This window comes from Neodothiora populina (genome assembly GCF_041146345.1).
Source record: "Neodothiora populina strain CPC 39397 chromosome Unknown canker_contig_12, whole genome shotgun sequence".
In the NCBI taxonomy this organism is placed as follows: domain Eukaryota; kingdom Fungi; phylum Ascomycota; class Dothideomycetes; order Dothideales; family Dothioraceae; genus Neodothiora; species Neodothiora populina.
In genome coordinates, this window is record NW_027191404.1 from 889,250 (window position 1) to 903,967 (window position 14,718).

The 14,718-nt window shown below is 52.6% G+C and overlaps 5 protein-coding genes across 5 annotated transcripts; 2 read left to right on the forward strand and 3 right to left on the reverse strand.

The window, feature by feature from the left end:
• Positions 1–147: 147 nt before the first annotated feature.
• Positions 148–1,033, reverse strand: AAFC00_001004 (uncharacterized protein; the record flags this gene model as incomplete). Its single annotated transcript, XM_069340133.1, has 3 exons — positions 148–234; positions 292–876; positions 941–1,033. The coding sequence occupies 3 exons, from the start codon at positions 1,031–1,033 to the stop codon at positions 148–150; spliced, it is 765 nt and encodes a 254-aa protein (XP_069203601.1).
• Positions 1,034–1,689: 656 nt separating this feature from the next.
• AAFC00_001005 (uncharacterized protein) lies at positions 1,690–2,706 on the forward strand (the record flags this gene model as incomplete). Its single annotated transcript, XM_069340134.1, has 3 exons — positions 1,690–1,893; positions 2,053–2,205; positions 2,266–2,706. The coding sequence occupies 3 exons, from the start codon at positions 1,690–1,692 to the stop codon at positions 2,704–2,706; spliced, it is 798 nt and encodes a 265-aa protein (XP_069203602.1).
• A 2,464-nt stretch (positions 2,707–5,170) lies between these two features.
• AAFC00_001006 (uncharacterized protein) lies at positions 5,171–8,475 on the reverse strand (the record flags this gene model as incomplete). Its single annotated transcript, XM_069340135.1, has 2 exons — positions 5,171–7,784; positions 7,844–8,475. The coding sequence occupies 2 exons, from the start codon at positions 8,473–8,475 to the stop codon at positions 5,171–5,173; spliced, it is 3,246 nt and encodes a 1,081-aa protein (XP_069203603.1).
• Positions 8,476–9,495: 1,020 nt separating this feature from the next.
• Positions 9,496–10,819, forward strand: AAFC00_001007 (uncharacterized protein; the record flags this gene model as incomplete). Its single annotated transcript, XM_069340136.1, has 2 exons — positions 9,496–10,428; positions 10,505–10,819. The coding sequence occupies 2 exons, from the start codon at positions 9,496–9,498 to the stop codon at positions 10,817–10,819; spliced, it is 1,248 nt and encodes a 415-aa protein (XP_069203604.1).
• A 485-nt stretch (positions 10,820–11,304) lies between these two features.
• AAFC00_001008 (uncharacterized protein) lies at positions 11,305–13,771 on the reverse strand (the record flags this gene model as incomplete). Its single annotated transcript, XM_069340139.1, has 2 exons — positions 11,305–12,924; positions 12,983–13,771. The coding sequence occupies 2 exons, from the start codon at positions 13,769–13,771 to the stop codon at positions 11,305–11,307; spliced, it is 2,409 nt and encodes an 802-aa protein (XP_069203605.1).
• Between the last annotated feature and the right edge of the window lie 947 nt (positions 13,772–14,718).

Here is a 14,718-nt window from a genome sequence, read left to right on the forward strand (position 1 = left end):
TGACAATAGACGGCCGTCTGGAAGCAGAATGTACAATTACAGTTTTGGTAGGTAAATAGTATATGTCTATTGAGATATCACTGCACACTGAATGAATCTGACCACATCCACCTGGACCTGCCGTGGAAAAAGACATGGCGACCTCTCTTACAAGGTGATGCCTCCGTCCAGCACAATGTTCTGACCAGTCATTGAAGTACATAGCGCAAGCCCTCTGACTTGCAGCGCGACATCCTGCGATTCTGATCAGAAGCTCATCCTACCAAACACACTTTGACATGCAGGCCTTACCTCTACCGTGGCAAGCCTCTTGAGCTTGCTCTTTTGCATCGTTGCAGCAATCTTGTCTCTAGGGAAGGAGAGTCCCCAGTCGGTAAGCATCAGACCAGGAGACACACTGTTGACTCTGATCTTGGGCGCGCAGATGAGCGCAAGTCCCTTTGTCATGTGTATCAAGGCGGCCTTGGTAGTGGAGTATGGTAGGGAACTCCCGCTGGCTGTGATACCTGCCACGCTGGCAGTGGTGATGATGACGCCCTCGGTCTTTTCTAGGTGTGGTTTGGCAGCGTATGCCAACCACATGTGCGATTTGACGTTGTACAAGTAGCATCTGTCCCAGTCGTCTTCGTTGACCTGATCGTCAATGTTCATGAAGTCGGTCATTCGCGTCCAGCCGGCGTTGGATGCCACGACGTCCAGTCTACCCATGACCTTGATGGTCTCTTCTACCAATCGGTTCACGGATGCTTTGTCGCCCACATCTGCTTGGATTGCGTGGAAGCGCGGCGAGTCTGTAGTTGGCACGGTTGCAGGGATTTGGTTGAGCTCCTCGATGAGTGCTGAGGCGCGAGCGGCATTGCTGTTGTAATTGATGACCTGATAGTCGAGCTCCTATGAGTACTCTTGACTTTTTCGTCTTCGTCATGCCTATACGACTCACCACTCTGTAGTCTGGTGCGAAGGTGCGAGCGATCTGAGCGCCCAACCCCGCAGTGCCAGCAGTGACGAGAGCGACCTTCTGAGGAGCAGCCATTTTGTTTCTCTCCGACTCTACAATTGGAAATGGAGCAGTAAACAAAGAAGAAACCTCAAACCAACCACGTCCTGGCAAATTATCCTCTATACCAGTGTCTGTGTCTACAATGAATGATTGATAAATCATTTCGATAGCGGGGCATCTCCGCACGCGTCGGCCGCGTCGGGGGAGGAATGGAGACAAAAGATTCCCTGTAGAGCTTCAGGTCCCTCGGGCGAGATCGGCAGGGCCGACAGCTACATATCTTACCTTACTTGTGATGACTGAAAACTCTTATGAGCACCATCTCGAGGACTTGACAAACAGGATGATAGTGGTTCTCGACGAACACACATCTCTGTACTCAAGGACTTGTGATTGCGGCGCGGGAATATGTGACACAATAAGGGATTGATGAAAACGAGCACGACGAGTCGATTTCTCAAGGAAACAATGCCGATTTCGCACTGTCTTTGCTCCAATCCTTAGAGCTCCATCCGTTAAATGACGCCATCCACCAACCATTGAGCTTACAAAGTTACCTACCTTACTGTTTTGCCCCTACCACTCCGACGTGCCTGTGCCTGTGCCCGTGCCTGTGATTTGTATACTCTATAGACCAATGATTATCCAAACTTTCTTCTCTTCATCAACACAACAAAGACACACACATAATGGCATCCTTCCTCCGCTCCTCCGCTCCTCGCTCTATCGCACAGCAGGCATCTCGCTTCGCAGCAGTGCAGCAACCTCTGGCGGCCAGAACCAGAGCAGCTCCCTTTCTGTTCCGTCGCGGTCTGGCTAGCGCATCTGTTCCGGAGCAGCCTCGTCTGAGACTGGGATCTGTAGCTCCTAACTTCAAGGCTTCTACTACACAGGTATGTTTTGTGTATGAGTAATCGACGACAGAGGACGAAAATGGGGGACTGGGAAATGGATGGAGACGAGCATGGAGATGGAGATGGAGATGGAGATGGAGATGGAGATGGAGGTGGAGATGGAGATGGACGGGAGACTGACATTTGTGTGATGAACAGGGAGATATTGACTTCCATCAATGGATCGCCGATAGCTGGGCCATTCTCTTCTCTCATCCAGCCGACTTTACTCCAGTCTGCACGACGGAGCTGGGAGCCTTTGCCAAGCTCAAGGACGAGTTTGAGAAGCGAGGAGTCAAGATGATTGGGCTCGTAAGTTGTTGTTTCCTGTCCATCTGATCTGATCCATAGAAGCTGATGCAAAAACAAAAGTCCGCAAACGACATCGGCTCGCACGGCAAATGGATCGAAGACATCAACGAAATCTCAAACACCAACCTCTCCTTCCCCATCATCGGCGACGCGGACCGCAACGTTGCCTTCCTCTACGACATGATCACACAGGACGACCTCGAGAACGCCGGACGCGCGACGGCCTTCACCATCCGCTCCGTCTTCATCATCGACCCCAGCAAGAAGATCCGTCTGACGATGATGTATCCTGCGTCGACGGGCCGCAACAGCGCCGAGGTGTTGAGGGTCATTGATTCGCTGCAGACGGGCGACCAGAAGGGTGTCACTACGCCTATTGATTGGCAGGTCGGCGACGATGTCATTGTGCCTCCTACTGTCAGCACCGAGGACGCCAAGAAGAAGTTTGGAAAGGATAATGTCAGGGAGGTCAAGCCTTATTTGAGGTATACCACTATTTAGAGCAGACAGATGCCACTCGCTGTCCATGTTTTGTTGAGCGTGTATGTATAAAAGACCTAAAAGAGTGGAATGAACCAGGAACTTGCACAAGTCGCTCAGAAATGAACAGGTGACTGTACCAGACAGTACAAGACTTCACATCCTAGAGACGTCCATATCCGCATTTTGCTAGATACTACCAGAATGTGCGGCAGGCGCAGCACCGCCCTCTCTTGCAAAGCAGAACGCCTCGAGACTAGCCATGGCCAAGGCCAACCCTGACGAAGTTGTAGGCGCCCCTTGTTCGTCTCCACCGCTGTTCCGCGCACTCAGGAGAATAGCGTCAAAGTCCGTAGGCGGGGATGCTGATGAAATTGTAGATGTGAATGTAGGTGATGATGATGATGATGATGATGATGATGATGATGATGATGATGATGATGATGATGATGATGGCGTCAGGCCTTGCATTCCATCGTCTCCCGATTCTGTCCTGGTCGGCGTTGTGCCAGCAGAAGAAGCGGAAGAGGGACGAACAAAGGACGTCAAGATTTCCTCTCGCTTTGCTGAAGTAGAAGAAGAAGTAGAAGTTGAAGACCCAGAAGAAAGTCCAACCCCAGACTCGCTGGATATAGACTCATCCTCATCCTCAACAACGCCATACCTCTTGCCCCACCGGCACTCAGATGGATAGTCGCATTGGCCCCAACAATCCCTCTCCCTCTCCCTCTCCCTCTCCCTTTCCCCTCTCATTTCGTCTCCATCTCTCCTCCCCTGCTGTTTGTCCCGTAGTCTCAGCCGACGCCCGGCATTTCCCCTTCTCCAAACCCCCCACTTCTTCCACGCGATGAAGTCAAACTCACTAGTACACGCCCTGTGCCTCTTCCTCCTGACCAGTCTCTTGCGTCTATTGCTGCCATTACTGCCACTGACAAAAACAGACGACACAGAAGCCGACTCGCCAGAGCAGAAATAGTGTCCGTCGTCGAGACAGCGGCGCGTCACGCACAGTCTGTACTTTCTATTACAGATATGGCAGTGCCAGAGCCAACTGAGCGGACCCACGGCCGGCGGTGGGGCGTCCCTGGAGGTATCCGAGTGAGGAGGCGAAGGTGAAGTCGGAATTGAGATGGTTGCAGTGGGTAGGGAAACTAAAGGCATGAGAGGCGAGAGAGGCGTGCATGGTGATGGGGGCACGGCTAGTCTGGAGGAGCGGAATGGGATGCTGCTGCTGCTTTTTATGCTTGGGTTGGTGAGGGTTATTGTCAGGTTTGTGGCGCGCTGTGGTGACATTTTTCTGCCACTTTTTGTTGTTTCTGCTGCTTGCTGCAGGTTCTGGGGATCGTAGGGTTTTTGGGTTGTATGTAATGAACTTGAAAGCGATATTGCGACGAGTGAATGAATGACTCTGTGGGTTATCCTCTCTGATATTCAAAAATTTGGGGAAGAATGAAAATCAACGAAGACCGGCTTCGGTGGTTAGGTGTGATAGATTATATTGCTCTTTTATAACAGGTGAAAAGATGGACAGATAAGAAATGACAGTGATGTTTCCTGAGAAAAAGGAGAAGACGGACGTGAAGGACGACAAGAAGACATAACTTATCCTCACGCAGCTACAAAATACACATTGAATCATTGAATCATCTACTCATTCTGAAGAAGTGGTCAACTAGAGACAAAGCCTCGCAATGGTTTGAAACAAATACAGCGAACAAAGGAAAGTGAGGAACGGGTGGAAAAATAGTCCACTTCACTTCACGCACGACAAAGAAATAAAAAAGACGATAACAAGGAATAGCGACTCATACTTGGCACTGAAAACACAGAGCCATCAAGACGGAAAGAGATTCCCTCTCATTAAATACTGCGTCTCGAATCTCTCGTGCTCACGAAAAACAAACGAAATGTCTCGGGGTGCTTTCTCTTTGTCTTTGCATCGAGGGCAGAGGATAGTCGTCCCACGCATTGTGTATGACAAGTGTCCTGAGAAAATGTGGAGATCAACGCATAGTCGAACCTACAAAGTGATTTGTCTTTATGTCTTGCGTCTCTTTGTGTTTGTCCTAGAGCACATCATGACATGCTTTCCTAGAAGAAAGGGGGATCATGTTGGGTAGAACCAACAAAGGGGAAAAATTAAATTGGCGCGCGCGTCCGACGTCTGTCTGTCTCTCGAGTCGATCAGAAAAGTAGTGCTTTCGTTGTCGCAAATACTCGCCAGGCAAGAACACTAAAACTTGTCTTTGTCTTGGTGATTAGCGAGTCCGAATCGCAAAAAGCTCGGAGACTCGGACGCGGCGATGGTGGCAAATCTTAAATAATTATGGTCTCTTGGTTGAGACAAAGAAGATGGTGATTATTCATTATTATAGCGTATCTATCGTACAATGTTTTTTTTCGGGACCAAAAGGGCAGAGGGAAAATGATCTCCAAAAGCCCCAAGGGTCGAAAGCGCCGAGGCGGGATCCTGTCGTCATTTTCATCACTGGACGACACCCCTCAAGGCTTGCAGCAGCAGACCGAAAATCAGTCCCCGAGCGACCTTTTCGTCCTGCAGACAGTCAAACACCCTGCCCAGAGCCTCTCCCGTGGCTGCTTGACCCATGACTCCGGTCAATGCGACGGGCATGCCTCTCTCGACGAGCAGCTGCCTGGCCTTGGCCCTCAACTCCTCTTTGGCTTTGTCGTCCATGGGTTTTGGCCACTTCTCCTTTTCTTCTTCGGTGGGCAGTGAAGAGGTGCGGATCGTGTTGATGTGAGCTGCAATGCCGGCGTCCGAGGTGTTTGCCTCGATGACAGTCTCTTGAATGAGCACGCGAATGGCCTCGAGCTGAGGATTGCCAGGACGAAGAAGAAATGATTTGGCTGCATTCAACAAGGTGCGTCGAATCTGCCAGGCTGAGCTCAAAGTATAGAGCTCAGTGATGACTGCGAACAACAACTCGACAGCGACTTGGGTCTCTTGCTCGCCGATTGGCGGCTTCGGCTTTTCGAGTCTTGTTGTGGGCGGAGCGGGCGATCTGTCTTTGTGCGATGAAGTTGGGCGGGACGGAGTGCCTTGTAGAGGCTCGGCAAGAGCCATAAGGCTCTGTGATGATTGACGTCGCGAGGCGGGATTACTGTAGGTCATGCCTTCGCCCCTTCTGGGAGGTTGTTCTTGCTCCACGACACTCAGTGGCCTCGGCGAGCCATAGTCATCGGACATCTCAGACGGCGGCGGCGGGAGGTTCAAGCTCTTTCTTTCTTCGATTGGAGTATGAGGCGATTGCATGATCGACGAGGTCCGGCTCTCGGTCCGTTTGAGATCGACACTCTGTCGGCCATGCGACGATCCTCGTGAGGCGAGACTTGGCCTGGGTCTTGCTTCAATGGGCGCCGAGGCCTGCAGACTCGTCTTTCGCTGGACCGCGGGCAGACTATGCAAGCTGTCGGTGCTTTGTCGAGGTGCATCGCAGCCCAAGCTGCCCATGTAGCTGTCTTCCATGTAGTTCTGCGCAAGAGAAACAGAGGACCGACTGGCTACGCTGGCGCTGGCGGAATGTCCCGGAGGCTTCTTGCCACCACCCAAGACTCCGGCCACTCCACCGAAAAAGGCTTTGCTGCCACCGGCAACATCCTTTGGAGCTTTGGTCAGGACATCCATCATGTTCTTGCCCATCTGATCAAAGGCAACAGGAGTGGGCCAACCGAAGCCTTTGGTGCCTCCCGGCGACCGCGACAAACCCTGGTCCTTCTCGAGGAAACGCTTCATCCCCTCGCTTTCAGCGAGTTGCTGATAACTGACAGCATCACACAGATAGCGCTCGAGCTCTCCACGAAGCGATGCTTTTGTGTGCAGTTTCCAGGTGGGTAGGTTGGGGTGGCCCTCGCTGAAGCCTAACCCAGAGACATTCGAGATGCGACGGAGCACTTCGTGGAGTGTTCCGAAATCAGCATATTTCCTGACGATCATCCAACCGGGGAACCGCGAATCGATGGGCTCGATTTGGATCATATATTCCGTAGCAGGCTTAGATCGCAATGTGGTCTTGTCTCCTGGCGTCGCATCGTCGAAGATGGATATGCGGGCATTGAACAGAGTAAGCACAGGGGAGGGCTTCAGATGACTCTCTTTGTCACCGTCGCCATTGAGAGCAGTGGCGGTGCGGACAGCAGAAATCTGATCGAAGGTGGTAGGAGGCGGCGATTTTGCGGCAGGCTTTGGGAGCTGCTTATTCGGCAGTGAAGTTGGTGACAAGTCGTTGGACCGGCGCAACTCTGTATCGCTGTCCCTGCTGCTCGAAGCGCTCTGCGATGAGGCTGGGGTGGTTATGCCTTCGGTGGTGCCCTCGGATATGCTTTCATGGCTTGTGTTGAGTTCGGAGGGTATCCTCGCTTTCTTTTGCGCGGCTTCTTCCTGCTGGACAATGAGCTCTGTCAAGCGCTTCGCCTCTCTCATCGCCTCATCCATGGCTTCCTCGGCTCTGCTTCTGTTACGCTTGTGATGTGCGGCACTGGAGATTTCTTCGATAGGACTCATGGTGGCCTCGGGAACTGCGGTATGCTTCTCGACGGATTTGAGATCGGGGTTGGCAGATCGTTCTACTCCAGCATCGATGGCCTCCAGTAAACCGGGCTCGCCATCTTCGAGAAGGTGGACAACCCATCCGTTGATCCATTCGGGCTTCGAGCAGGTGGTGATGGTCATGGCCAGCACGAGCTTAGAGAGAACTTGTCTCAGGAAGATCTGAATCGGGAGACAGTCGTACGCCCTTCTGTCCAGGTAGCTCTTCAGGAGGTCGTCAGCGACAAGAGCCAGCTTTTTCTCTTGATGCCTCTGGTCGAGAATGTTGGCCAGGCTGCTGTCGGGCTTGGCTTGAAGATACGAGGCAACGGCATGAGGGGCTGAAGAACCCGGCGAGGCGTTGAGAGCGGCGGAGAGCTCGTTGAGGAAGACGATGACTATGGACGAGGAATTGGTGACAAAGTCCAGAAAGCCATCCACGGGTCGCTTGCGGGAAAGGCGGTTCGACAGAGAAATAAAGAAGGCGACGAGCGTCTGACGGCAAGCATGAGGGAAATTGTCCTCTCCGGGCAGAATGGGAGTGTACCACCACCTAGCGAGAGAATGAATCAACGGATGTGCAGCAAAACAGAGGGAGAGGTAAATGCATACTTGACATAATCTCTGACAATGGCATCGGTGAAAGTGGTCAAAGCGAGCGCAGTGTCAGGACGGAAGGAAGAGAAATCGAGCTTCTTCTTCGCGAGGATCTTGACGTCTGCCTCGTCTGCATCGGAGTCGCCATCTGGGCCTGACCTATCCGTCTTCCACTCCAACACTCTCTGCACAACCTCGAGGCCGATCTCTCTCCTCTTCCGTAGTTCCTTCTCCCTCGCGGCCGCTCTGTCCGTCTCGCCGTGCGCATCCCAAGAGGCATGTAGCGCGACTCCCCCGACCAGACCGATCAGCATAAGACCTACCCGTCCCAACACAAGATAAGTTGTGGCGCTCAGGCCTACGAGACAAGCACCTATGGTTCCATTGCTCGCATGCGACAAGAAGTGCAAGGCCTTGTCGGCGATGAGGTGGAAGTAAACATTTGCGGATTGAGCTGGCGGCTGCTGCACAGCGACGTCTACCTCTGTTGCTGGAGCCTTCTTCTCGTCGGTGGTCTCGGATTGGTGATCATCGTTGTTGTTTTGGCCGAAATTAATATTAGTGTTGTCATTTATTATTCCTCCAGACTCTGGACGGCTCAGTGGTAGCGTCGTTTCTTCGGAGTCGGTGTTGTCGGTGCCAGCCATGGTCGGCAATAGATTCTATAAAAGTCCAAGAGCCATGCAACAAGACAAGAGTAAAGGCGTTGGCAGATGTGTATTCAGTGTGACACGGAGAGAAAGAGAGATGCAAAAAACGGAGAATGCAACGGATTACAGTTCACAATTTACAGATGCGCAGAAGATTCCACGGGTCGGAACTCCTGAAACGGCTGGTGTGGTGATCGCGATTTTGACTTGTACTGTATGTACGCGGCCTGCTAGAAGCCAACGCGTAAAGCTAAACTCGAGATGTGTGTTGTGGTACAGTGATACGAAGCAGGGTGGCTGTAGGCAGCGGATGGAACATGAATGATTAGCAGTCGTGTGGGGGATGATCCTGCTGTTACTATCATAAGTAGAACCAAATCATGCTCACTGTGAACTGTGTGACTTTTGTAGATGACATTGGACGACAATCAGTAAATACAGAACAAAAGACGGGGGGTTTCCTCTAATGCGGAGGTCTGCGGAGGTCTCTTCCCTTGCTGTACGGGTATAAAAAAGGGACTGGATGACGATGGATGCACAAGCACAAGCACAAGCACAAGCACAATACACTATGAACACATGAACAAGAATAGCCTCTCCTGAACTTCCTCATGTTGTACTGTAAAGGGTAAAGGTGAGCTCCGTGGGTCAGGCACTCCGTCTTCCATGCAGTAGTAGCAGTAAACACAAGAGCAAAGGGGGGCCCCAGAGGGGAGTTACATGCCAAACCGACATGTCAGGAAACCCTGGCTTGGCAGAGATAGATGACTCGGGGACCAGCAAAGGTGACTTCCTCCTCTGAGTCAGATCCAGAGACAAATCATATCGTACCTGCCTTCTGTACCCCTCCATCTACATTCACTTTATACACCATTTTCCTCCCCCACTCGTTGATCCTTCTGTTCTTTTGATCACGAGACTTAGAGATAGAAAAAAAAACACAATCCAGTCGCCATTGACTGCTAACAAGTCCAAAGCCGGAGAGAAGAGGAATATACTTGACAGAAAAATAACGCCATGGCCTCTTCCACTCCCCAAACACCGCAGGAGCAATTCGACCTGATCTGCGACAACCTGCAAGAAGTGCTGAACCCAGAGATCATCAAGCACGTGCTCGAAGTGGAAAAGCGACCTCTGGAAGTGTACTGGGGAACGGCGACTACAGGGCGTCCGCACTGCGGATACTTTGTGCCTTGTCTCAAGATCGCGCAATTCCTGCAGGCGGGATGCAAAGTCAAGGTGCTGCTGGCCGACATCCACGGCTTCCTCGACAACCTCAAGGCTCCCATCGAGCTGGTCGAGTACCGCGCGGTCTACTACCGCTTCGTCATCACCGAGCTGCTCAAGGCCGCGGGCGCACCCATCGAGAAGCTCGAGTTTGTCCTCGGGTCCAGCTACCAGCTCAGCAAGGAATACACAATGGACAGGTTCAGACTCGAGTCTGTCACGACCATGCACGACGCCAAGAAGGCGGGCGCCGAGGTGGTCAAGCAGGTCGACAACGCCACCCTGTCTTCGCTCATCTACCCCGTCATGCAGGCGCTCGACGAGGAGTACCTCAAGGTGGACGCGCAGTTCGGCGGAGTCGACCAGCGCAAGATCTTTGCCCTGGCCAAGGACTGTCTGCCCAAGATCGGCTACAAGGAGCGCGCACACTTGATGAACGCCATGGTGCCCGGTCTCGCAGGCGGCAAGATGAGTTCCAGCGACCCGGACAGCAAGATTGATCTTCTCGACGAGCCCGCCGTCGTGCAGAAGAAGCTGAAGAAGGCCTTTGCCATGCCCAAGGTCGTCGAGGACAACGGCGTCCTGTCCTTTGTCGAGTACGTCCTGTTGCCCGCGAGTGCTCTCAAGTACGGCGCACAGAAGTTTGTGGTGGAGAGACGGGAAGGCGGGCCGCTCGTCTACACGGACATCAAGACGATGCAGGACGACTACCGCGCCGACGTCGTAAGTTTTTCTCTCATCTCTACACCTAACCTCGTCCCAAAACACCTTCCTCAAACTTGACTCAATGTTCTTACAGCTCACCCCCCAACTCCTCAAATCCGCCGTCACCCCCGCCCTCATCGACCTCCTCGCACCCATCCAAGCAGCCTTCAAGGCCTCGGAAGAATGGCAGGCGATCGAAAAGCAAGCCTACCCGCCGCCCCCGGAGAAGAAGAAGAAGGAAAAGAAGGACAAGGGCTCGCGCCACCCCGGCGCAGCAGCGAAACAGCAGCAGGTCGAGGCCAAGCCCGACGGATCAGTCAAGGGCCAGGACAGCGCCGAGGTTTCCGTCGGCAAGAGTGTGGACGAGGCGCTCGAGAAGCTCGAGTTGGAGAAGAAGGCTGTCGCGTAGTCCTTTTTTTTCTTCTCTTTCTTTTTCTCTGCCTTGTGCTGCATCGTTCTTAGCATTCCTCTCTGTCCCCTGCTTTTTGTGCATCTACATCCCTCCTCGCCATCACCAATCATATCAAAAGCCACCCCCCTTTTTTTTACGATGATAGAAGAGTAAATACAAATCTTGGAATATGTATCCACGCAGACACGAAAGAAAGGACAACCAGATTAAATAGCACTTCCCCCAAATAACGCCCCCGCTCTATGACTCCCTACAGGAAACAAGGTAAGGAAGAAGGTAGGAATAAGGTACATACAGATCCAAGGAAAGGTATCTAGCTACAGTTTTTGTTTTTTCACACATGAACACATTCAATCCAGCCAGCCAGCCAGGCAGACATGGCACACAAGAAAAGCGCAACTCCGACCCTTTCCCCCAAGAAACAACGGCGACGAGGAGAACAACAATGGTATCCAAACAACCAGAAACGACAAAAAGAAAGATCAAACCCCGCTCGGCCGTCTCGGCTTGACATAATTCAATGCATCGACATCATAATCGGAATACTCGTCATCATCATCATCATCATCATCATCATCATCATCACGACCGTCATCGAAGCCACCGTTCCGGACTCTTCTGACTCTGCCTAAATCGCCTGTAGCGAGCAGGTCTTCGGGGCTGTCGCTGCCGCTTCGCCCACTGGCGGACGTCACCATCCAGTCGTCGTCTTCGCTGAGCGCTCCGCTGCGGGCGTTGGTTCTGCTGTTGTCGTGGTGGCTGGCGGTGCTGTAGCGTGATGTTGTTGTGGGGAAGTCGGTGTTGGAGTCGCCTTTCACTAGGCCCATGCGTTCTTCTTCTGTTTCTTCGACTGCGACGGGGTGGCGTGATGATGAGGACGCTGCTGATGCATGGTGGGGTTGGTTGTGATGGTGGTTGTGGTTCCGCGAACTCCGTCTGCTCGCGCCTGCCGTGTAGGAGAAAGCGCTGCGGGAGAGTGGTCGACGGTCTGTCGACACGGATGCCGAGTCGTCGGCGACCATGTCTTCCCTTCCTCGGTACTTTTCGTCTTGCTGGCGCTGATAGTCGTCTTCGTCGTCGTGGGGTATCGCTTCGTGAGTGCTGTGACCGTGCTTGAACAGTCGTGTCACTGGGTTCTGAAAACTAAAGGTTCGTTTGGCGCTTCCGCTGCCGCTGCTGCCACCCGTGTCTCTGTGCGGTGGTGGTGCCGGTGGCGCCAATGAGTCTTGTTGTGTCGGTAGTGGACTGACGAAGTTGACGTGTGGCGTTATCGGCGATTTGTAGCTCGTGTCTTGATCGAAGTCGCTGGCGCCGTCGTGACTGTGTAGTGGTTGGAGTCCCGACGGTAGACCAAAGACGTGCTCGTTCTGGTTTCTCGGTGGTGTGCTGTATGTGGCTGGACCATGCCCAGCGCCGGCTTCAAGATCTTTGAGTTCGGTCGGAGCGTCGTGTTGACCCGATCCGGTGGCTGACTGTGACTTGGCTGATGCCTTGCGACGAGATCCGAACTTCGGGAAATGGAAACCTGGATGTACGTCTGTTTCCGCACTGCCAGCATCCGAGTGCGCGTCCGCGTTGTCTTGCTCCGGGAAGCGTGACATTCCCAGAGGCGGGTGAATCGTCTTCTGTCGTTTTATACTTGAGTTGCCGGGTGCCAGGACGGTCTTGCGTCTTCGTAGACCATCGAAATACACGGGCTCGTCTTCGCCGATGGCGTCCATTCGTTCCGAGTGTATCGTCTTGACCTCGTCCAATTGGCGCTCGGTACGTTTCTTGCTGATGGCGCGAATGATGGCGGCACCACCGCGGATCGTGTCGGCGCGAGGCTCGGACTCGGGCTCCTCTTGCTCAGCTATCGTGCGCATTTGGTCGAGGTCGCCCTGGAATATGGCAGTGTCTGGGACATCCTTTGATGATTTTGCAAGCTGCAAAAGAACAACACCGCTGCAGATGAAGAGAAAGCCCATGACTACTGTAGTGATGGAGGCAGCGGTGCCGTGGAAACCTCTGAAAAGGATGGCAGACGTGATGATGGTGGCACTGGTGAACATGACATAATAGGTGGGCGTGACAAGAGCTGCATTGAAGATGTTCAGAGCTTTCTAAGCAAGACATGTCGATATCAGCGGGTGTTTTTGAGGTACTGCACGTGATACGTACATTGAGATAGATGATCTCGGTGAGCAAAGTCGCAATGACAAAGACTAGCAAGACATAGAGAAACCACTGGGTGAACTGGTGTTTGTTTGTACCCGAGATCTGGGCGACAATGGCAGCTCCAAGACCCTGGGTAGCAACGACACTCAAGCCTCCGACGAAACTGCAGATGCTGATGTAGACAAACATGCTCTTCTTGCCGTATCGCGGAGCCACCCACAGAGCGGTGAAGGCGGCGGCGAGGATAACGACACCTGCATAGGCGAGAAAGCCAGGAGCAATGACATAGTGTTGCATTTCTTGAATGTCGCTAGCAGCACTCTGCTCGGGGGCATTGATGGCAATGACAGTGGCGCCAATAACACACTGAAAGCATGCGACCTTGCCGACGAAGCTCAGTCTTTCCTTCAGGAAAATGGCAGACAGGATGGTGGTGATGACAACACTGAGGGCGCCAAACGGAGTGACAAGAATGGCGTCGACAAAGGCATAAGCAACAAAATTGCAGATTTCGCCAATGATCATGGTGATCATGCCAGCCCACCACCAGGCGTTCTTGAGGTATCCATAGCCTTCACCAGCGACCTCGTTGTATTTCTCGTTGGCCTTCAACAGACCAATTTTCTTGACAACAAACGACACGCCGATGAACAGTCCAGAGCAGACGGCGAGGATGATTCCGACAATCTTGTAGGAGCCCGGCCGCGCTGGTGCGTCCGAGGCAGATGTGCTGGTGTCATTTCGGGCGTACAACTGGTGGACCTCCAGAAGGACATGACCGGCTGTGTCCATTCTCAGCTGTGAAAGAAGAAAAGTAAGGTTATAGAGGAGGCCCCAGAGGGCGGAGGAGCACGTGGTGTTCTTATCGCGTGCTGGTGCAGGCAGAGCATGCGATCGACGGCGGCTGTTGACACTCTTTCGGTGTGCTGCTAATCAATAATAGGACCTATTTGAATTTCCGGTGCGTTTGGCTGGAGTCGAAAAGACTGGGTTTGATTCTGACCGGAATCGCTCCCACCGGCAATCAATATTGTGCCTGAGCGATGAAGTAAGATGATATCAACACTGGTGACCCTCGGACGTATGTGCAGCAGTGCTGATCCCCTATGAACGTCTGCGCAGCGCAAAACGATAACAGTGTGGGGGTTATCTGCGAACGAACGATAAAATGCACGAGTAAGTGCGTTTGTTTTAGATTGTCGTTGAGCCGCAGCGGCAGGGATTTGCTCGCAAAAGGTCCGAGGTAAGGTAATGAAGCGTGAGATGCTGCGGCAGGAAATGTAGAGTCTCTTAGGGCGTCTATTGCGACGATGAGATGGACTTGGGGAAGAGAAAGAGAGTAGAAAGAATAATTCGTCTCTATCGCATCCCGCCGTTCCGCTTACGCGTGTCGTCCCCTGCGCTTTTCTCTTTGGATAAAGTGGTAATTAGGTCAGGCAGCTCGTATAAGCAGGATCAAGTCGGCATCATTGTAGCTTGTAATTGTCCGTTCAGAGCTGCGCCACTCAGCACATATGTATTGTCTTTTCTGGCGGCAAGCTGACAGTCCTGATTTTTTGTGGTGAATATGAATGGCCGAGTATGTAGTCTTGTTTCCTATCCTTTCGACTGTACTTTGGCTACTCATTCAAAACAAGAAGACAAAAAAGAAAACCCAGGTCGGTAAACACATGCCGTCACTGTATACTATTCTTGACAGCTTCATGGAATGGCGGAGCAACGGTGATTGTGCTTTATGC